At 38.3% G+C, this 23,548-nt stretch overlaps 1 protein-coding gene across 9 annotated transcripts in view; it reads left to right on the plus strand.

Moving 5' to 3' along the window:
• PPP6R3 (protein phosphatase 6 regulatory subunit 3) overlaps nt 1-23,548 on the plus strand; it is a 51,416-nt gene that overhangs the window by 21,108 nt on the left and 6,760 nt on the right. For 7 of the 9 annotated variants that reach the window (XR_014883446.1, XM_085224407.1, XM_085224403.1 and 4 more), the window contains 16 exons: nt 176-288; nt 1,008-1,121; nt 1,781-1,910; nt 3,774-3,926; nt 5,843-5,992; nt 6,523-6,587; nt 8,306-8,421; nt 8,811-8,896; nt 10,061-10,147; nt 13,589-13,686; nt 15,606-15,660; nt 16,371-16,501; nt 17,619-17,737; nt 19,157-19,310; nt 20,421-20,527; nt 21,241-21,391. Coding sequence is in view for 7 of the 9 variants with exons in the window: in XM_085224407.1 (XP_085080533.1) it covers nt 176-288; nt 1,008-1,121; nt 1,781-1,910; nt 3,774-3,926; nt 5,843-5,992; nt 6,523-6,587; nt 8,306-8,421; nt 8,811-8,896; nt 10,061-10,147; nt 13,589-13,686; nt 15,606-15,660; nt 16,371-16,501; nt 17,619-17,737; nt 19,157-19,310; nt 20,421-20,527; nt 21,241-21,391 (1,829 nt within the window). In the remaining 2 variants the exon portion in view is untranslated. Of the gene's footprint in view, nt 1-175; nt 289-1,007; nt 1,122-1,780; nt 1,911-3,773; nt 3,927-5,842; nt 5,993-6,522; nt 6,588-8,305; nt 8,422-8,810; nt 8,897-10,060; nt 10,148-13,588; nt 13,687-15,605; nt 15,661-16,370; nt 16,502-17,618; nt 17,738-18,388; nt 18,513-19,156; nt 19,311-20,420; nt 20,528-21,240; nt 21,392-23,548 lie in introns of those variants that run through there. The other 2 variants (XR_014883447.1, XM_010711174.4) reach the window with 2 other exon arrangements.

Here is a 23,548-nt window from a genome sequence, read left to right on the forward strand (position 1 = left end):
TGCAAATACTTTCAATACCAAAAGCTTTTTGTCTTGTTAAGATTTAGGTATGGCGTAGTATAGTTGTCTAAAGTGTTTTGTGGTAGAAAAGACTGTCAGTTTTGCAGGTCATTTTCATGAGGAATTCTACTCTGCCACGTTGTTAATCTAATGATGCTATATTTTTCTGTTCCAGAGGCATTCAAACGCGTCGCAGTCACTCTGTGAAATTATTCGTTTAAGCAGAGATCAGATGTTACAAGTGCAGAACAGCTCAGAACCAGATCCCCTGCTTGCAAGTCTAGAGAAGTAAGCTGGTTTGCCCAATTTCTGATATTTTTTATTCAGTTAATCAGAGCAGCATTTAACATTTGTCCTTTAAAAGCTTTGGAATTGCAATCTCCGCTTTCCTGGTAACTTCTCCTGACTGCCTGTTATGATCTGTATAATTTAAAATAGCTGTGCAAATAAGCACAGCTCACCTGGACAAATTCCCCGGTGGCTTCTCTTAACATTCTGTCCCATTCTTGTACCTTGCTTCTGACTAAGGAATGTTAGACTTAAATATTTCCTGCTCTGTCAGAGTTAATGGGATCAGGCATAGAGGTCAGCTTGATACAGTGCAGAATATACATTGGGAACTTTGGCTTTGATCTGTTATTTTAAGTTGATCTAAGTGTTTGATTGTACTTGAGACGATTTTTGTCTATCACCTTCTTTGTTTTGCTGGTTCTAGGATTAGGTTTGTGGCTGTGTGACATGGTGGAGTGGTCTTTTGGTCTGACTGCAAACTATCCTTTCCTATCATATTGATTGTCAGATTTAAAACCACACAAAATCAGGAGGAGTAGGGAAATTTTACTGCGGTGATGATGATGGAGGTGACTGTGGTAACAACACCTAATGGCTTGAAATAATACTTTGCTTTATCCTGTTCGTTAATTTGACATGAGCAAACAGTAACGAGTTCTCTGTGATAACTGTGTCATAAAGAACTGTTGTGTCTGATGGCTGTACTTTGTTTTCAGACGAGAAATCATTGAGCAGCTGCTGTCTAATATTTTTCATAAAGAAAAAAATGAATCTGCAATAGTCAGTGCAATCCAAATATTACTGACCTTGCTTGAGACAAGACGACAGACGTAAGTGTTCTTATTACTTATGCCTGCTTACTTTAACTTATCTGCTGAAATGCCTTCTGTGTTCTTGACTGAAATGTTTTAGTGGTCCATCACAGCTGAAGTGAAACAGAGCCATGTGTAATAATGCCAGTATTGATCAGTTCCCCAAATGACTGATTTTTCTGCAGGTTTTTTCCTTGAACTTGCCACTTGACAGATCAGACTTGTTTCATTTCATCTTTTTTTTCCTAGAAACAAGGAATAGAGCATCTATATAAGTGTAGCAATTGGATATTAACTTCCCCCCCAAAAAGTTATTTAGAATTCTATTACAACTTCACTTTTGAGAAACTAGTGAACAGAGGTTTGATTGTTTAATAGACAAGTGAAGCTCTTCCTCACAGAAGAGGGAATATAGCAGCTGTAGTAGTCTATCAGTAGCTGAAAACCATGCTGGACATTTCAAATGTGATAAACGTAGGTACCTTAGGTCTAGTGTTTGGAAGAATCTTGCTCCACTGTAAGTTTGTGCTTGATTTTATATTTGTAATAAGATCATGTTCTTTTTCTCTTGTTCATTCTGTTTATGTCTTCAAAATAGTGACGCTCAAAATTATGCCTTAGTGTTGTTTTAGAACTGGTTTTGGCATTAATAATCAGACATGGTTTGTGTGCTTTAGATTTGAAGGCCATATAGAGATCTGCCCTCCAGGCATGAGCAATTCAACGTATTCTGTCAATAAAAGTGTTCTAGAAGCCATAAAAGCACGACTTTCATCCTTCCATGAACTCCTACTTGAGCCTCCAAAAGTAAGTGAAACGTTATGTTGTCAAAGAATTTGAAGCAAGGCTGTCGCTGAGTGATTGTGTTTTAGTTGGATTTCAAGAACAAAGCCTAGTTTGTCTGATACCTTTCAGGCAAGAGCCCAGGTTCCTTTCCTGCCTCTTCTGACCTTTTCTATTCATTATATTTGTCTCTGAGCCAGTATTTTTTGCTAATTGATACACTTTTCCAGCTTAAACTCAATTCACCTGGCAAGTAGCCTTGAAGATTACTTCCTTCTGAAAGCAAGGAAATAAGATTTTCCTTTCTATTTTTGGCAGTCAGTACTGTTTTCAGCCCCATAAATCCTATCTGAATAGGAAACAAGGATTCTGGCTGCCTCAGTTGTTTGGAACTTGTGCAGGCCTCGTGTTGGCTGTGCAAAGTTCTTCTAGACTTGTGCAGGTCTAAGAGTAGACCAGCTCTATTGCATGTACCATGCACTCCAAGCATACTAAATGCTGCTTTGTTCAACTGATTTTTTTTTTTTTAATTTATGATAAGCAACATATCCATGTCATGCTGTTACTAAAGATAAATACAACCAGCTGTATGAATAGATATTTTATCTATGACTTTTTTTTTCCCCATACAATTATCACCAGTAGGATTTCAGATGGAGCGTGGTTCGGGTCAGGGTGCTACAGTCTGTAGGAGAAATCAGAGTTAAAACGGCCCTCAGGAGTTTGTAAAAGATCAGATAAAAGGAACGAGTTGGGATGAGGATGATGGAAAAAAGGTAGTGGTAAAGATTGTTGTAGCCTAGAAGAGATGAGACCTCAAACATTGAAGTGCAGAAGAGTTGAAAAATACAAAGAAACTGTCTTGATTTGAAATGAACAACATGGCAAGATACAGATCTATGGTAAATTAAAAGCAATGTATCTGAGTATTTTCCAATGTTTGGAATGCTAAGCATTTAAATAAATCATCTAATGAAGTTATTGAGTCTGCTTTCTTTAAGCACTAGTGAAATGAGCACCTTTTTATATCCGTGCCCTTAGATTTTTGTGGTAAAGACTGGGCTGAATGACCTAACGTGATGTCAGTCAGTTTTGACATAAGGGAGAAGCAATGGTTAGGCAAGAAATAAAGTTAGTCATTGTGGAAGGCAGTACATTTCATTGTGGCCTGCTTCTCTAAGTGCTTTAATACAGAAAGAAAGACATCTTCATAACTTTGCCTTGCTCGTGGCATAGTTGTTGCTACTAGACTTTTCTCTTGGAGTAGTCAATACGAGACTTCTCTGATTGGCTGATAATTAATATGTGATAGCGGGTCTGATCTGGCAGCCAGCTAAAACTTTGGTGTAAAAGCTTGGCACATATTGTAAAATGAAGACCTGTTAGTGCATGGAAGGGGTTGTTGCTGATGGAAGTAACTCATTAGGACACCGTGGATGGAGCCCGTTTTGTCTCTAACTTTAGAAGAATGCACCAAGAGAAGCTTTTGAAATCATTTTCATGTAAATGAAATCAGGGTTGTTGAGGCATAATGTGTGTTTACAGACTGTCCAGCTAGCTGTTTTCAAGTGCTGTAGTAATGCAGACTGTAACTGAGTATGTGGATTAATGAGTGAGAAGTGTGTTTCCTAACCCTTTTTGTGGAATGCATCTGTTCCAATATTCTGTAGCTACCAAGCAGTTTTTAGTGTCTTTGGTTTTATGTGACTGTTTTCCGTTGCTCCTTGTCTATAGATAAAGTTAAAATGAGCTTTAGTTTTCAGGATTGAAAACTGCTTCCCTGCAATTTGTGTGCATAGTAGTAATGAGGTGTTTGGGGTTTATTTTTCCGCTGTTCTTTAATATGAAATTTGAATCATTCTGTGCCTCTTTAATTTTTTTTTCCAGAAAAATGTCATGAAGACAACGTGGGGTGTATTGGATCCACCTGTGGGGAACACACGTTTAAATGTGATTAGATTAATATCTAGCCTTCTACAGACAAATACAAGCAGTGTGAATCAGGAGCTTATAGAACTAAACAGCATAGGAGTTATACTGGTAAGAACTTCATGCTACCTTACTTTTGTGAATTGCTAATAAGGACTTTTCTGATCTTTGTTGATGCAGATATAAAATGGTTTCCAGCTTTTCAACTTGTGTTGTAGCTTCTGTTGCATTGACAGCTTTCAATTTCTAGTTTCACTGTTAAATGTGTTTGTTTGAAGTTAGCGTTTTCTGTCCTCTGATCATTCCTGCACATCTTACTCTTTGCACCTTCATAAATCTGCATGATTGTCTTGGATTAGTTTTCTTAAGCTTATTTTTTCAGCTCCATGTGCTTGAGTTTTCAGCCGTGTTCAAAGCTTCCCTGCCATTCTTATTCTTTTGCCAAGCTAGTTCCTCAACTTCTCTGTCCCTCTTCTGATGTGCAGCACACTATATGCTATCTCAGTGCCTTCCTATAAAGGGACAAGTTACTCTTGGCAGCTTATAGATTTCAAAACTGCAAGCAAAATGTTGCATGAGAAACTTGTAGTCAATGAACTCCTTGCTTTTTGCTAATCTGCCATCTCTGCTTTGAGTACTTCCCACCTCACTCTTTGGCTGCAGCAGGAAACTTAGGTTGACCATAGTGTTCCAATGTTGATATCAGGTAACAAATACCTAGCAAAACATGCTGGAATTTATATTGTAGTATCAGAATATGATGAAAGTTTCTGATTCTAAGCAGGTAATTGCAAAGTTTAAAATAATATTTTTCAGCCTCAGATTGATTTAATCTAAAATCTTTCCTTCAACTAAAGTAGCTGTAGTTATGTCATCTTCTCAGTGTCTCCATCTCCATTTCTCTGTCCAGCCTGGGTTTGCAGTTTGCAGACAGGTGTATAGAAATAGCTAACTTCATTCTGACATGAATTCCCATTTATCTAAGGGAATACATGTGCTGTAAATGTTGGATTATTCTTTTAAGTAAGTTTAGGAAAAAAAAAACACAACTAAATTCAGCAGACTTCGTATAAGGAAAACCAGTGGTACCTGCCTTGAATTTCAGTGCTTCATGGTGTTTCTGAAACAACACAACTTTGCTGCATAGACCTTATTAGGAATAGTAGTTGTTCACATCAGTAGCTTAGCTTTTGTCAAGGGTGTCATTAGTTTAGGAGAGCTGAAGGGGAACTGTTATGTTCTTCAGATGTAGCTTGAATGAGACTTGAATTACGTTATTTGATGCTCCTTCCATCACTGCATGTATTTCCATTACTAATCTTGTTTTCCTGGGACAGCAATCATTTGAGTTTTGTAGTAAGAAATAGTCTAAAATGACTGGATGTAAAGTTTGGAAAAAAGAAAAAAAGTAAAATCTGATGCTTAAAAGAATCATGGAACATGACTAGATGAACGCAATTCATGATCTGTCAGCCTCAGTATTTATCTTGTGTGAAGCATTAAATAATCTCAAATTGCATCTGGATTATCTGAGATAGCTTTCTTTAAGAGAAGAATGGAACTAGTATAGATAGTAGGTCCAAAGCAGTTAGATGTAATTTCTTGTAAAGTGTCTCAATAAGGGCAGAAGCATGTCACTGAAGGATATTGGAGGCACTAAAAGTCCTTGGTGAACTAAAAAAAAAAATATAAATTGTTCAGGGCTAAGGTCATAAATGGCATTACTTTCTCAGGGAGTTTCAGGGCTGTTGCTAGCAGAAAGAATTTAATGGGGATTTTCTTTGTCTGAAAGTGCACTATTGGTTACCCCCAGGCTAACTCTAGCTTGAATTTTTACTCTCATCCAGCATGATAGGCCTTATTCTCTAACAACAGCAAGCAGAAGAAATAACTTTTTTGTAAATCACACTTTTGCTTGCACAGTGATAGTTATTGCAAAACTTGGAGAACTTGCTTGTGTTGCTGGAGTAAGTCTTATGTTTGAAGAGACCCTGGTTTGTATAAACCCTCTTGAATTTGTTTTTCAGGACATGTTCTTTAAGTATACGTGGAATAACTTTTTGCATACTCAAGTAGAAATCTGTATTGCATTGATTCTTGCAAGTCCTCTTGAAAGCACAGAAAATGGCACAATTACAGATCAGGATTCCACTGGGGACAATCTTTTATTGAAACATGTAAGTTGTGTTTTTGGAAGGAGTTTCTTGAATATTCCTACCCCCACGATATGGTAGCAGTTACTCTTACATAAAACATAACTCAATTTTACTTTATATAGAATTAAGAGTTCTTTGGTTTTTTGTTTTCTTAACGTGTCAATTCTGGTTGTTAAACCTGAGAGTGCCACGAAGTGGGTTTTTGCTGCCTTCAGAGTAAACGTGTGTGTAGAGCTGCAAGAACTCCCTTGTAATTGAAGTTCCTCCTACTGTTAAGAATTAAAATTGCTATTTCAGTGTCTGTTCACTACTACAGTTCAGCAGCTGCCATCAAAGAGAAATCAAAATAACGTAGCTTCAGCCTTCAGGTTTCTGCCTGGGATCTGGCTGCTGCTTCTGAGCATTGAAACCCTTAATCCAAGTATCTATACTGAACCTGGAACTAGTTGCCTTGTAAGACATGAGGATTTCTTAAAATCAGCCCTGAAATGCATAATGTTGTTCCATTTAACTTTATAGCTATTAAGTATATTTTGCATTTTATTCCATAGCTCTTCCTTAAGTGCCAATTAATAGAACGAATACTTGAAGCATGGGAGATGAATGAGAAGAAGCAGTGAGTAACTAGTTTTCTCATTTCCTGCAGTTGTCGAAATGCAATTTTAATTGTGAAATGTATGCATGATCAATTCAGACTGAGCTGACCAACAAATACACTTGCTTAAAATGTTTTTAAAGACAGATGCATCTCTTTCCTGAAATACGCAGTGCATTCGATATTTATTTGGATGTACAGTTTGTTTGGTAGTAAATGGAATAATTAAGTTCTACAAACAGTTAATATTAGGAATAAAGCTTTCACATGTACTGAATTTTCTTTCAGAATCCTTCTGTTTCTCTTTTAGTAATGCCTGAAGTTTAGACCATCTTTTTGGTAGCATTTGAATACTTTTTCCCATTACCACATAGGAATTACAGACTTGCTTCTATCCCTACACTGTGTAAAACATTACATCAACCAGTTGAGTCTGCCCATCTTCAATTACAGAAACATATCGTGAAGTTTTAAAGGAATGGGGGGGGGAAAAACATGCTTTTGTTCAGTAAGCAATTGAAAATTAATAAACAGTTCAAACCATATTATGTTTTGGGGAGCAACAGACTTATAATTAACAAAAGTGAAGATCTCAGCAATGGAATACCTTCTGGAAGTGTATGACTGTGGAAAGGATGCAAGTTTCAGGTAGTCAGTTCTGTCTGAAATTGAGTTCATATCATGAGCAAAAACTTCCAGTCTTTACCTGAGGTGATATAATGGTGCTCTGAAGGCTCTCGTGTTTGGCTTGAGAGAGTTCTGAACAGTGAATGTTAGAGCTCACTTGTGAAAATACTGAGTTAGCTGACTGGGATACTGTTGCTGGTTTGCTGGTGTATTATTTGAGAAACAGTACCATTCCCTGAAATAGTCCTATTCCTATCTGGTGTGAATCAGAAAACACATGACTAGTGCAGCTGACCTAAAAATAAGGATGTTGAAATATCTGAAGAGAGTGTTATGAAGGAAAGGGATGCAATTAATAGGGATTCTGGCTTAGTTAGATCAGGCTCTCCCACCTACCTTCTATTATATATCATGGTTATCTCCTGAGGTTATAGGAGAACTACTAACCTAGATTATGAGCAAATAGATTCTTGTTTCTATGCATTCAACCTAAAACTATTCTTTGGGTGCATTTTCTTGATTTTAATGCCTGCCATGTGGGAGAATTCATTACTTATTTGCTGTTGTATGTTTGTGGTATTACTGGCAAAGCTGTTGGTATAAACATCCGATTCTGCTTCTGTGTGGAAAAAATTGATTTGCTCTTTGTATCTGTTTTGGTTTCCATGGAAACAAATAGGAAGCATTACTTTCAGAGCGACCTACATAATATCCTATCAGATAATGCACCAGTGCTCAAAGTGTATAGGAGCACAGCACTGGAAAATATTCTCAGCAGCAGTGTTTTTCTGAATATTACAGATGTGTTGTCAGTTTTGTCTTCATCTTGGTAACACAGCGTATTCTTTTTCCCCACACACAAACGTGAAAACAGAAATGATCTGTTCAGATGCTCTGTACTTCCTTCTTGGTAGTTACAGCCCTGTTAGTCTCCTGAATTGAGTATTTTTGTGTACCTCTAGTTTTAGGATGCTGCTCTTACGTGTTAAGAACTTGGAGGTTAACTTGCCCATCTTGTATAAGTTCCTAACTCTGGTAGGATATTTTGTAACAAAATACAATAGCAGAGTTGCTCAGAGTGCATGCAGTTCCATTTCTTTGGTCTCTTGCAGGGCTGAAGGAGGAAGACGGCATGGCTATATGGGTCATCTGACAAGGATAGCAAACTGTATTGTGCATAGTACAGATAAGGGCCCTAACAGCACACTAGTCCAACAGCTTATTAAAGGTAACGTTAATGCTCTTCATGTTTCTGTTTGTGAATTCCAGCATTGCAGCTTTAGGAAGTTGATCAAACTTAAATTAGAAGGCAGATTTTGGATTTAAAAAAGAAAAGATTTCTGACACATTCAGCTTGAAAGCAGTCCTTAAACAGATGTTTAATTCTCTTTCAAACTTACCTGAATGGTATTGAAGCTCCTTGAAGTAAATGTAAAGAGATGCTGTCCTGCCTCGTTAGGACTTCTTTGCTAGATGAAGTACTCCGTATGTCTTTAGTATTTGTATGTTGTTCACAATATTTCTGATTGCTTTGATTCTTAAGAGAACAAGAACAACTAAAAATGGTGATGCTTTACTGTTGATTGTATTACACTGTTTTTCTCATTCCTATCGTAGAGCTTCCAGAGGAGGTCAGAGAGCGGTGGGAAACGTTCTGCTCAAGCTCTTTAGGAGAAACTAACAAAAGGAATACAGTGGATCTCGTAAGTGGTGTTGGTTAACATTAAAAAATTTCCTGCTGTTTGCTTCAGCCCCACTGTTGGTTTTTCTTGTCGTTAGTACAGTCAGTCTTTCCTGCTGCCAGGCTACCAAGGTAGCTTGTGTGAAGTCAGCTGCTTCCAGTCTGCAAATTGTATGGCAGGGCTGGGTGGTAGGCATGCAAGAATAAAGCACCCCAGGTCATGTGGCTTTTAAATGAGTGTTACACATCAAAGGAGAAAGCGTAAAAACAGAGTATACTTCAGGAAAAAGTTGTCTTCATTTGTCTGTTGCATGCCTGCCATGACTGTGGTATTGCATTTGTGGGAGCACAAGAAGTTGTCTGTGAGGTTTTTACATTTTCTGTGTTTAAACACTGCTTTTGTGTAGACTGATCTCTTGTCAAAAGATCAGTAAATAAAAAAATCACATCAACCAGCTGTGTTTACTTGAGAATCTGTACCATGGAGTTCTAGGGGTGTGTGCAGTAAGGCAGTGTAGTACAGTACTGAGCAGCAAGCTGTCCTCTACACATCTGCTTCATATAAATGATTGTCCATAAAGCGTGTCTTAAGGCTCAGCTGTAACTACTATTACTTAGCCTTACTTCTTGAAATTACTGTTACTTTGCCTAATTGCTGTCCTGGCTAAAATTACTTTTGGAGTGCTGTTCTGCTAGAAAATAGCTACTTCCAAGACCAAGTTCAGCCATACTGCTGCTTAAGAAACAGACTATTCCCGCTGGTTCTGTGTTGTGTGATCAAAATCATCCCTTCTTTTTAGAGTAATGGTTCAAACAGTTGTTGCTATGGTAATAACTCCAGGTTTGCTTCTGCAAGCAGATGCTGATTATGAATTTTTGAAGATGAATCATTTCTTCGTTAACTTTATTTTTGCAAATAGTGTAGACACCTGGGACAGTCTCTTCATTTTCCCATGTTCCTTATTTTGGAAAGGAAGATGTGTGTATAATCCAGCCTTTTAGTGGCATTAGTTCATGTATCTTGTATTTTTATTGTAAGTTCTCTCAGGTTTAGGTTAATGGTATTGAAAAATTTTGGGGTCTGTTTTATGTAGTATAGCAGTTGAGAAAACTGTAACTAATTCAGTTTCTTGTTTGGATTTGAAATTGTCACACAATAAGCAAATGACTCAATTATTTTGTTTAGGTTACTACCTGCCACATTCATTCTTCCAGTGATGATGAGATTGACTTCAAAGAAACTGGCTTCTCACAGGATTCTTCTTTGCAGCAAGTGAGTTGAACTCTTTTAGCTGCATAAGTTCTTTTCTTAAAAAAAAAAAAAAAAAAAAAGGAAATAATCCTTCTAGATCTGTACTGTTTGTGATAGATTTTTTTTTTTCACTTATTTAGATGTGTTCTCCTGCACACATTTACTTTATTGAGCCCATAGATGTGACTTCTAGCACACAGCATGGCCTTCTGGTCCTTCAGTTTTTAAGCTGAGATGGAGCTGTGTATGCACATCTCTGCTTGTTACACCTAAGCCATTTCATCTGCTGGCTGTCTGGCTGAGCTGAACACAGTTTCTGTGACCTTTGTTCTTACTAGATGGAGAAGGCTGATACAGTGAATTCTGTTTGTTTTCTGGAAAATATTAATTGTTCTGAAATCGGAGCTGGGCTTCTGTTGGGTCTTGGTTAATAGATTTTTCTTAACATGTTGATCCTTACTTCAGTGGGGAAGGGGGGAGGGTTGGCTATACATTGTTGCATGCTTTTAGTTTAAGGCAAAATGTCAAGAGCAGAAGTTGTCACAACAGTATAAACAAAGAGCCAACTAACTACAGTTCTGTGACAGATTGTATCAAGCAGCTGGAATGGTTTTAACTTTGTAGACCCTTGGTACTGGGCAGATGGACATAGCTAATCTTCCTGAATTAAATTTCTAATGTGCTAAATCACTTATTTGTGATTCAGTATGTGCTTTTGAGAGCTCCTTCGTGAGTGTTTCAAACATAGCTATTTATCATTTAATGTAAGAAAAAATTAAATCTGAGGCTGTAAGGAAGTTTCAAGTCCACCAGACTGAAAGCTTAAATCACAGCTATGTCCACCTTGAAGCTTTAATGCTTTCATAGTAATTGATAACTCTGTATTTAAAAAGGTGATGGCATTTGGAGTATTTTGGGGATGAGTGATTATGGAGAACATTGGTGCCATTTTCATGAAGCATGACAGAATTTTTCTAATAATACTGTCTGCAATATAAATTTCCTTTAACTCTTCCATGGATGGTGAAAGAGTGGCAGCTGCTGGTGTGTAGTTTTGTCATGCAAGACTACTGATAGATGCCCTATACAAAGCACCAACTTGTCTAGATCATTAATCGAAATCATATTTCTTTCAGCTCATACTAACAGCTGTCTAGTACCTAGTCTAAGACTGGTTCTGGTACTTTGCACATTTTCTATGTTTTTAATGATAAGTAATTGCTTTTCAATGTTTGAATTGGGAGTGGTGGCTCAAATTTAGAGAATTAGTTTCATTTTTATCTGCTCCATGGGTCTTGTGCATGTATGGTCTGCTTGAATTCCAGCATGATAGGTTGGATGCCATCTGAAGCAGCTCTAGCGAGAAAGTGAGATCTCAAAGCAACTCTGTGCTTCTCATGCACCCCTTAATAATCCAGGCAGAAATGCAGGTAGTACTACAGTGAATAACTCGAAGGAAACTATTTTTTTTAGATACATGTTTTTCCTTAGCTAAATAAACTGTGTATTTTAAAGTTGTCTTGTGAAGAAAGCAAGGTATTAGACAAGATAAGTCACTGATGGAAAATGCATTGAAATTACTTAAAGCGTTCTTTAATGAGTAAAGATAACTGGCTACAGCTAGCCTAATCTCTGTAGGTCAGTAAGTAAAGCGGGGGGGAATCAGGAGGGCACCCATTAGGAAGTAGGTGAGGAGTGGGAAATACTAAAGAACCTGTTTACCTTTTAATTTTTTGTCAAATTTAACTTTTGTTTATGCAGAATTACGCTTGCATCCAAGTTTAGTTTGATGCTGTACTTCTAATAAGTCCCCATTGTGCCCAAAAGAAATGTTTCTTTTCACTCAGAGGCACTTCTAAAGCAGTTTCTGATGAGCACTTTAGAACTGATGTCTTTATCAAAGATGTCTTCCTGACAGCTAAGCCTGGGATGTAAGGTTTCTTGTGCCATTACTGTTTCATGTGCTGCCTTGCAATGGCTGTAGAAATTCTTCCATTGTTCTTTTGTTCTGCATACACACTAAAACACAGTATTGCTTTTTGTCCCTTTTTCAAACATATGAGTATGGGATGGAACTGTCCTGCCCTAGGCACACAAGCAGTTGGAAATTGCATTTTGTATACTGTTGTATACAATTCTGATGTAGTGACCAAATATAGAATCATAGAATCAGCAAGGTTGGAAAAGACCTAAAAGATCATCCAGTCCAACAGTTCACCGATTACCATTAGCTCCCACTAAACCATGTCCCTCAACACAACATCCAGTCAAAGGAGTTTCATAATCCCTTCATGTCTTAATTTTCTGTTTATCCTGTGACTGGCATTAATGGCTGCACCCTGTTTTCACTCATGCATTTGTAACATCCGTAATAGCGAAGATGCTTTACAAGAACAGTTCTCAGTAACTAGCATAAAGATGAATAATGATTTAGTGGGACAGTCAGTAATTGGTTGTTAACCTACGTAAGCCTGATACATGAATTGTGTTGGTATGAAATCCTGAAGTTCTGAAATGCTCTCAGATTTTAAAATCCAAGATCAAAATACAAGAGTTCCTGCTTTGCCTTGGCATAGCATAGTAACCCTACGTACCAGTGCCTGCATTCAGGTTTCTCAGACTCACTCTCAGCCTGATGGTACGTTGCTGTTTGCCTCATATTTCTATAGCCATCATTTTTCTCTTTCCTGCCTTAATTCAAACTTTGTTTCCACTGTTCTCTTGTTTTCTTTCTATATTCACCTTGTTCTGCTTCACCACTTTCTTTAGAGGTTCTGTCTGTATGCTGTGACCCCTTGGCTACCTGGGAAGGCAATGAGAGAATTGACATCAGCCATGTTTTCTGGAGTAGCTTGACCATGGCTGACTTTACACACAGAAACAACACTGTTAAAAGTTCGAGGGGAATGAGTACTAATTTAGTTCATAGTCTGGTACACCTATCTGCTGGCATTTGGTACTGACATCCTTTTTAAAAAAATAAGCACAGTTGTGACACTGCCCTGACGTGTGGGATGTTAAAGAATTTACTGTGCATGCTCTACAGTTTCTTCCAGATGTTGAAGAGACACTGTTAGTATGTATGTATGAGCAATCCAGCTAGTGATGAACTTAGTATCTCCAGTTAATGTACTTCTCTGCATTTTTTTCTGCTCATATCTTAATATTCATATTAAGAAAAGCGTTGTGTTGCTCCCCTGCTTCTTAAGGATGCATTTGGAAGGGTGCTGGTTAACACATGGTTAAACTAGAGATTTAACTTTCTCACTAAGAGCTGCAATTAGACTGGCTTTCAAATCAGTAAACGTAAGGCGCGTAGTTAGTGTTAGCATTAAATTTCCTTTTGCTGTTTCTTATGTTTAGATTAGAGAGACTTTTATTTCTTTGGAGCAAAATGGGCAAATAGGATTTAGAGTATTATTAGAATCATTATATCACTGTCGTTGGTCCTGGGGTTGCCAGGCCTTTTCTGATTATCAGATGCAACAAATGACGTCCAATTTTATTGACCAGTTTGGCTTCAACGATGAGAAGTTTGCTGATCAAGATGACATCGGCAAGTGAGTATATTGTTATGCTGGTTTTGACTGTAGTCTCTGGAACTTCTTTCTTTTTTTTCTTTTCTGCTGTGGTTTTGGTGATGACAAATACCAACCTGTATTCATGTGAAGCAGTTGGCTATCAGTCATGTCTTCTGGTACCAAAATGTGTTTGAGCGCTCTTAGAAAGCCTCTCTGAGTAGTTTATATGGGGATACACAACAGCTAATCGTTCACTTGAAGTGCCCTGACTGGGCCAACATGAGAACATAAAGCTTGTGAGTGAAGAATAAATTGTAGTTCTGCTCTTAACAGCCATATATGACCAATGAGTTGGCTTTATTGGGGAGTACTTCTGCTTGCAGGCACAGAGAGTCACTGACCCCTCTGAATCAGTGTAGCAGAGCAGATGAGTTGCTCTACTTAGAAGTTTGCCTATGAAGATGGCAGGAATCCACGCCCCATTTCCAGTAGGGGAAACTAATGGAGAGCATTATAAATCTGCCCTTGTTTCTAAGGACATAGCAGTTAAGATGTAAGAGCATGTCTTGGTCAAGTTTTATAAACAGCAAAAGCAAGTGGAAAAAGATGACAAAACAAAAACTATGACAAACTTTGCTGTTTTTTTTCTTCAATTCAAAATAAACTGATGCATAATGAGGAAAGAATGGAATTTCTAACTGAAAGCAGTACTGATTTAATTAGAATTCATGGCTTGGGATGGAAGAAGATGCAGTTAAAATCGAATAAAAACATTATTTGATGATGGCTTGTAGAAGTGTAAAAAGGCAATGGAATGTAAGATCTTTGCTTTTCTCTAAGACGTGGTTAGTAACTGATGGCTACCTGAAACTTGCACGTGCCTTCCAAGAAGCAGAGCAGCCTTATTACACCACGTAATCTGCTGGGAGGATAGATGAAGTTTAGATGGGTGAGAAAGTAGCTCAGGATAGTGTGGAACTTGGTTAGAGGCAAGTGAATTTTGGCAAGGATGGGGGTTGGAATTCCTTTGTAGTGTATGATCTTGGTGGAAGGATGATGACTTAGTGAGACCTTGAGGTATGTGGTAGGTGCACTGAGTTAATTCAGTTGTAGGTTAACTGCCTTTTACTTTAAGATTATGCCTCTTGTGCAAGAATCAATTGCAGTTTAAATTACCTGCTTAGTGCAACTTCTAGCTAGGTGGTGATTCCTGGGGTGGGTGGGGGCAGCTTCCATGGTAGTGCAGCCACATTTAACACTTGGTCCTTTGGATCTCTGGTCTTGTACCTGCTTGGTCTGTAAAGCTGTGAGGATTAGAGGAAGAGGGTGAGGGTAGCTCTGAATTCACTGCTGTACGTGACCAGAGAACGTATTAGCTCTTCTGAGAGTTAGTTAGGTTATCCTTCCTCTTTCTGTTTTCTTGCTTCCCCCAGAGATTTGATTTGTCTGGTGTTATTTTTGGTCTAAGCCATGTCAGTAATTAGTGCACTGCTGGGAAGTTTGATGTGTGGAGAAGTGTGAAGCCTCCAACTTAATGTGCAGCTTGGGGGGAAGAAGGTTGAACTTCTATTTAGCGGTCGGTTAAAAACCAGAGCTGTTCAGTGTTGTCTTCAGGAAACCAAAGTTGATGTTAATTTTTCACATTGTTGCTTCTTGTTAAGAAGGACCTTCTGTAGAGGGGTGAAATCAATTGTCAGATAAAAGACCTGCTAATGAGATCTTCGGGGGATTTAGATAGAGATGTATCTTTAAAATACTTCACAGCTGAGAAAACCTCGGGAAGGACAGACTTCCTTAGTGGAATTTGTGTGCTTGGTTTCGTGTTGGAAGTGACTGCCTCTTTAAGTTTCTCACTTTCCTAGTCTGATAGCGTAAGTAAGGACTTGTGAAAATGACATGTCCTCGTGTGAATGACGTCCTCTTTTCTTAGTGTATTTCATGCATCATTTATTTTGCAGTGTTTCTTTTGATCGGGTCTCAGACATCAACTTTACCCTCAATACAAATGAAAGTGTAAGTATGCATTCCTGTGCCTGCAGAAAAATTACCGTCTCTTAAACTTCTGAGTGACCTTTAAGTTTTGTTGGTGGCTTTTGTTTATTCTTTTATGATGCATATATAACCTTAGGAAAGTAACTACACCTTACTCCTGACTCGTGGGGATTTTCTAGTTAGATTACTTTATTACTGTTCCTTATAGTTAATATTAAGCAAGTGCTTCTAATTTGTCCAGGTTCAAGAACAAGCTTGGATCTAGTCAGTGCAGACTGCACGTGAGTTTTGAGCATAGACACTGCTTCAGCATTCTGGCAAGATAGCAGTGACAGGAAGTGAAGAATAGAGACTTCTAGCATATGTACTGTATGTTGAGCTGAAATGAACCCTGCTAAAGAAAATAAAGCTGGAATATTTGGTGGTGCATTTCTGTGGAAAGCTCTTTTGATGTCATTCCTACGCGCCATTCTGAATTGTGATGGAGCCTCCCAGCAGTTCTTGGATGAGTGCAATCAGTGTGTTGGCAGTTGACTAAAACAAGTTCCACTGTATGCTTTTCTGAGGAGCTTTAAGTTGTCAATGCCTTCTGTCAATGCCTTTAGTCCTTACTGAGAGGTGCTTTTTTTTCCCACTAGTTTAAGATTCTTTTCAAACCAATCGTGTATTTCCAAAATACTGAAGTAGAATAATTAATCATCAAGAGACTTTTATATTTTTCCTGTATTTAGGGCAATATAGCATTGTTTGAGGCATGCTGTAAGGAGAGGATACAGCAGTTTGATGATGGTGGTTCTGATGAAGAAGACATCTGGGAAGAAAAACATATTGCATTTACACCAGAGTCCCAGAGACGTTCCAGGTAGGACATTTGTGTTCAGCACTATAGCGAGTCCTCCCACTGAGTACAAATTCTGACTCAGGTTGGCTGTTTGCCCAGGCTGCCCAGCTTGATTTCCTTTCTTTGGAGAAGTTGGTAGAGGGATAGCTATTGTGTCTTTGTTCAAGCCTTAGTTTGCTTAAGATTGCTATCCTGACTACTTGGTTCTTTCTGCATCTCAGCTTATTTCCTTTTTCTTGCCCTCTGTTCAGCCCAAGGCAGCCCAGTCTAAGGCAGTCCCTACCTGTGTAGGCAGACCTTGCTATCTTTTCTGTAGTGCTACTGGAATCTGAGTATCCACCTCCATTGCCATATTTGCCCTTATTCACACTGCAGTTGTGGATAAAACTATATAGGCAGCTGCATTGAAGGAAAGGAACATCTGTTCCCCAAAACTCTCAGAGCAACACAGCTTCCAGTGGCTTCTGGATTTTGTCCCAGCCTAGCTTTGGCTTTTCTGACCTTCCTGTGATTTAAGCCCCAAACCACATGTGCTTTTTCTGTTGTGGCCTTTGGAGTGTGTGGGGCTAAGACCTCCTCTACATGAGCAGTTGTTTTGTGTGTTGGCGTTGTGTATCCTTAGGTGATGTGTTTTAAGCATTTGCTTAGGTATGTCAGTACTTAACTGTTAACGCTGGTTGTGCTCACCTGGAAGGGAGGTTTGCCTCTAGGGTACAAAGTACATATGCAAATGGACAGACTGGAATACGTTTGGGTTTGTTTTCAACATAAATTGTTGTCTTATGTTGGTCTTGAAAAGAATTTTACTATTCAGCACTTCTGTTTAGTGTATGGAAATAACTGGTCTAATTCCTTTTTCTTTTCTAATCTCTTCTGCATGGTAGGAGTGAAGTTTCTCTCTTTTTTTTTTTTTTTTTTTGCAGAGGAAAAAAAATCTCTTTACATGACCAAGTGATAAAACTTTGTTTTTCTGGGGGAGGGAGAGCAGAAATAAGGGACATGCTGACAGCTAATGAATTGTACTTCACTCAATCTATCAGCAACAATAGCTGTTATGGTTCTGTCAAGCCTCAAATTCTCTAGTATTCTTTTGTGCCCTAGATCCAATCCCACGTAAACTATCTCTTTGTATTTTAAGTTCGGGCAGTACGGACAGCGAAGAAAGTACTGACTCTGAAGAAGAGGATGGAACAAAACAAGATTTGTTTGAATCGCACGCCAATACAGAGGACAAAATGGAAGTAGACTTAAATGAACGTATGTAGCTTTTCTGCCAACTGCTTGGAATTATAGGAAAGTGCTACATTTAGCACAGTGTTATTTTGTAAGAGCTTTCCTCCTATTGTTATTTATTCCAAGTATCTTAATCTCTCACTGTAAAGGCTGCATGCTGTAGAGTATGTGGGTACTGGGAAATTAAAATTCCTTACATGTCCTGAGTTAAGTTACTGGAGTCTAAAATTCACATCTGTATTCTTCAAGAGGGAAAATTGAGTAGGAATCAGAATGGGAAAAAAAAAAATTAAATTTACGCATCTCATATGCTTGCAAACCTGATAGGTTGTTAATCTCTGAGCATAAAATATGGTTGCTCTTACTAGAAATTTTTCAGACCAACACTTTATCTTCAAATGTTCTTGTAGAACGCATTCTACAGAAGGGAAATGGATTGAGATCGGTGTCATTTCACACGTGAATAATCTTGTTTACAGTGTGTATCAGTAGGGCTCTCACATGGAAAATTAATGTTGTAATTGGTTTAAGAGTTATCACAATCAAGTTGCAAACTAAACTGGCTTTACTTAAACTGGCAACGTCTGTAGGCAAGAGCCCTGTGTTTATCTAGGCTGTAAGGAATTAAAAATTACAACAGAAGGAATAGTTAAGGGTTTTCTTTTCTTTTGTCAGATTGGTGTCGTTGGCATCTGTGTGTCAAACAAGTTTTGATCCATGTGGGTCTCCTCCCATATCTGCCTGGGTTGGAATTTCTAATTGCTAGTCAGAGCTTCCTTTTCAGCCTGTTTTTTTGTATGTAAGTGTTAATGAAGAAAATGTTTCCCTTGAGTAGGTGAAGTATTTTGAATTGACCTATCCTAAATTAGATGCTTTTAAGTCCAGACTGCTCCAAAATTTAATATCCCAGTAAATATTTTAAAGTTATAAGGGGTCTTAAGCTTTTCTGAAACTTAGCCGTGCTGCTAATGCATGAGATGTTAGAGACCGCCTGTACCTGCGTTGTCTTGCTCATTTTCTGTGTTGAGGAAAATGTGCATAGGAAACTGAAGAAGGGATGAAAAACCTGAGGGTGCTGGTTTTTTTTCAGTGTAGAAACTAGCACTGAAAATTTGCAACAACCATTTAATGTTAGGTTAAGGAAAAAAGGGGAACTGCACTTGTGGTCTAATACAGTTTTTGTGTTCCTCAGATCAGTGCTACAGATTTTTCTCAGAATACTGAGTTACCATTTTTGAAGTTCTGCCTTACTAGCAGAATTTCTCTTACAGAATGCATTCACAGTTTAACTATGCAGAGAATTCATTTGCATGTGCTTTAAAATACAGCTAAGAATGTTGCTGCTCTTCTTGGAATGTGCACATAAAGAATCAGTGAGTTAGGCATATGTACATTTGCATTCTTTAAATTGGTTCCTAATGAATTTGCTGATTGGTTTTCTAGCACCAAATTGGTCAGCTAACTTTGATGTACCCATGGAGACTGCGCATGGCACCAATCTGGATACTGTTGGGTCTGATGTATGGAGTACAGAAGAACCTATGCCAGCCAAAGAAACTGGCTGGGCTTCTTTTTCAGAGTTCACATCCTCTTTGAGGTAAGAACAGTTGTGATACAGGGCGAGTTCAACTGCTGTTTGGGTATTGTTGGGGTGTGCCTTGCTACTCAAGGCTGTGTTGGAGGTGTTTTGCTGGTAATGCAGAGTGTGCTGTGTTCAAAGGCCCCACACATTATAGTATTAGATCTCTGTATGATCAATTTAAACCGTAGGCTTTTATAGTATAAGTGGATCCTAAAGGGTCATTGTTTTAGAGGATTTTTGAAGATTATTTGTGTACTTGAATATTGGTCTCTGCCTGGAAGTGGGCTATGACTTCTTTGGTATAGACTGAACTCAAGGAACACATGTAACTGTTGAATGTGAGAGTCATAAAATGCTGATGATGATGATTTTGTTTTATCAGTGCTCTAAACAAATTTTGTTTAAAAATAAAACACATACATGGTTATGTAACTACAAAATCTAGAAAGGCAGCTCTGTACTATTTTGACCACACCTCATACACACTTTCTTCTTTTGGTGTGATCAGTATATCAGAAATACTCTGTGTGAGTACCTAATCATCCCTATAGATGTAAAATTTGAGTTACCATATTCTAGTAGGGTTTATAAATGAAGACATGGAGTTGCCACATTAGTGGATTGAAAAGATGCTACTCTGTAAATGATGGAAGTATTTCAAGTGGTCAAAATTTGTATTTTGAATTATTCCACATCAGAAAAACTTGTAGTTATGCTATATATAACACTGAGCAAATAAATCAGAGTAAAACAACTTCTGCAGTTGATAATTAGGGTGTGTGTCAACAGTCTCAGCAGAGAACTCTGGATTTTCGAGGTTCTAAAAAGTGCACTTAAAAAGTAGCTTAAAATGTTGGAAATACTGCGAGCAGCCAGCAATAGTTCTGTGCCTTGCAGCATCTCCTTTGCAGGTAAAAATAACAGCAGTGCCAAACGTATCCTCAGTTGGCGCCATGTTCTGCTGGGTTTTGCATTACTGAACTTCTGTTTGGGACACCTTAGCCAAGACTTGTGAACTTGGTGTCATTCAGGTTCAGTAATGGTCGAGGCTTTGTGCCTTTGAAAGAACCGAATACAACTTTCAATCTGTTGTTTTTAAAGCTTATTTTTATTTTGTGTTTGAAGCTCGACAGATTCCTTAAGAAGTAATTCTCCCGTGGAAATGGAAACAAACACAGAGCCAATGGATCCCTTGAGCGCAAATGCAACTGGTCTTCCAACACAGCTGGAAAGTGAGTACTCTGCATTCAGAAATGTGAATGGATTGATTTCTAATACTCAGACCAAAGAAAGACCTTGCCAAGCTATAAAACTCTGGATCCAGGGACCTCTCATTTGCTTCTGCTCTTCTGCTAGTCAATGAGAATGACTTGCGAAAAGAAATTTTGAAATTCAGTTTTCCTAGTTGAAAAAGAAACCAGTGTTGGTTCTGCCTCTAAAAAGCCTTCCTATCATGAGCAGGGAAGCTAAATCTCTTCTGTTAGAGAAGCCGTGCATACGGCAGCATTTAGCTGTGCTGGTGCCCAAGAATAGTCAATAGCCTCTGATCTCTTCCCATGTGCAATAGACCAGTAGCCTCAAAGTGTTCAGATTTCCCCTTTCTTCTTTTTCCTTTTGAAATTACCTTTTATGTATACGTGTACTCCTTGTTCTATTTATGTGAAATGATCAGAAGACAAACCCGTATTAATTAATTTTCTGTACATATTAGCAGACAGAACTCAAAGTGCAAATGGGAAGTCCAGGAAGATTGGATTTGTCAGAGGCTTGCCAGTACTTGGGAATTTACTGGCAAATTGTATAGTGTGAAATGATGCAGTGAATTGGGCCGTAGAAGACCTAACTTGGTATACTTGTATAGCTGCTCTGCTAACATCTTGGCCAAGCAAACGTGTTGCAGTAACCACATACCCAGCCACGTACTGAAGTACTTGGTTTCTTCCAGCCCCAGGAAGTGTTGCTATGGAGGCCAGCTCCGATGGAGAAGAGGATGCAGAAAATGCAGACAAGGTAACAGAAACAGTAATGAATGGCAGCATGAAGGAGACGCTGAGCCTTACTGTAGACGCTAAAACTGAAACGGCTGTTTTCAAAAGGTGAGAGTTTACTCCTTATGTATTGCCTTCCCACTCTTGTTTTACAAGTGCTGCTGATGGAACGCTGTCATCACAAAGAGTTACAAGTGATGATTCCTAAGTGTTCAACTAGAACCCTTTTCCAAATGTAATTGTCTTGAAACTTTATTTCTGGTTAGTTACTAGAATAAGGTTTTCCTTATCAAATCTGAATTGTTATTGGAAAGTTAGCAGTGGAAAACTGGCCCCATTTTGAGCCTGATGCACGTTACTATGCAATTTGAATGTACATTAAAATAATGGTACAATTGTAGATCAAGGCCAAAGCTTTTTAAACTTTGCACTGAGTATTTGATTTGGAATTCAGTCTCTTGTGAAAAGAGGTTGGAAAGGAGAGATTGAAGGGCAGCTGGGTGCTGTTCTTGAGAGTAATTGTTCAGAAATCCAGGGCAATTAGTGGTGTGGATGTTGGTGTCAGGTCTGTTCTGGTCTCCAGGTGGTATGCAGAAGTCTCGAACCAGACAAACTCATTAATTTTGATATCTCTTGATACAAGGTGTTAGATTTTGATATATGGCCTTACAGTATGGTTATATTCCATGTTACATGTACAAGGATCGTGATATGTAAAATTTGTTTCCACTTCGTATACCAAATCTCAATGATGATGAAATGTTTTTTTAATTTGTGTCACTTCTTAATATAAGGAAACAGAGGCTAATTAGTCTGACCAATTATATTTTTGCCTATATTGATGCTGTTTTTTCCTGCTCTGATCTTGATGGATCAGCATGTTACTAGCATTTTGCATCCAGCTCTCTTCTCATTCTCTTATATTTCCTAGTATCTGTCTCTATTTGAGTTTTAAATGCTAAGAAGAAATTGACTGCATGTTTTAGGGATTGTTTAATAGAGCCACTATCTTTCCAAAGAAAAAACTTCCCAGAGTTAGTCCCTATGCTGTCCTTCTTAAATGCATTTTACTTCTAGCTCTCCTGTTGCTAGACAAGTACAGTTGATTCTGGATGCTCTGGGAAATGAAATGTAACAGCTTTCAGTCACTCTTGTTTCTATCCTTTTGAATATCTAAGCAATAAATTGTAACTCAGATGAAGTGCCAAGAAATGCTTTTTCATGTGGGGGAGGGAGCGTTTCTGACTGCACAGCACTTACAGAATCAAGTGGCTATTAGAGAAATTGAACCTCAGCAGTTGAAAGGGGCAGTGTGACTCTGGAGTGGTATATCATGGAATCGGAATGACTTCTTGACTTAGTAAATGATGAATCTTCTCTTCATTCTGTATTTTAAAGAATGCTTTTATACGGTCTGCACTTCTGTTGTTACAGTTCAGTCACAGTTGGATATCAGTGGTGCTTTTACATTTAAACAGCTTTAAACGACAGCTCTGTGGCTTCTGATAAGAGTGCAGAAAATGAAGTAAATATGAGTAGGCAGCACGTGGTGCAGTTGCTGCCTGTTGTCATGGAGTTACTTGCCTGAGCTATGGATCTTCTCAGCTGAAAGGAGAGAGGTGCAAAGGGGAGGGAATATGAATCTGGGGTCTTGATTTGGGAGGGAAGATGTTAAGTGTAGAAGAGAGTTGAAGGGATGAGATCTTAAATGTGGATGTTTAGGTCCAGTGTAGGGATAAGTGGCCTCATGTTGGTCAGAGCTCACGTGGCTTTCTTTAAACCTACTTTTAAATATGCCCAGACAGCAAGTGGGGAATAAATATTTTATCCAGAGGAAATAATATTAAAAAAAAAAAAATAAATCAATATAGATTAAGAGTGGAGATCATACTCTGACCTGTGTATCTGGCAAAGTGGATGCTCTCAGACCTAAGTTCTGTATAAGTTTCTGCCAACAGAAGATGGATGGTGATTAAGTCAGTGCTGAGGAGAAGCATCGTAAGGACAGGAGCTGCTATATAGAAAACTGTAAAGGAGAAAAATGATTTTTGAGCTTAGTTCATAATTAGTTCATAAGGGAGAAGAAGTTGAGGAGGATGGAAGATACCTCTTTAAGAATAATTACAAAAGAAATTTAGAAAAGACTTGGTGTTTGTGGCAAGTATATCAAACACAGTTTTAGGACAAATGAGGTAATAAATCAGATGGGAAAATGGGTGTTGGTGAGCATTCACAGGGGTAGACATTATTTTATAGGCTGCATAG

Source organism: Meleagris gallopavo, chromosome 5 (genome assembly GCF_905368555.1).
Source record: "Meleagris gallopavo chromosome 5, MGAL_WU_HG_1.1, whole genome shotgun sequence".
NCBI lineage: Eukaryota > Metazoa > Chordata > Aves > Galliformes > Phasianidae > Meleagris > Meleagris gallopavo.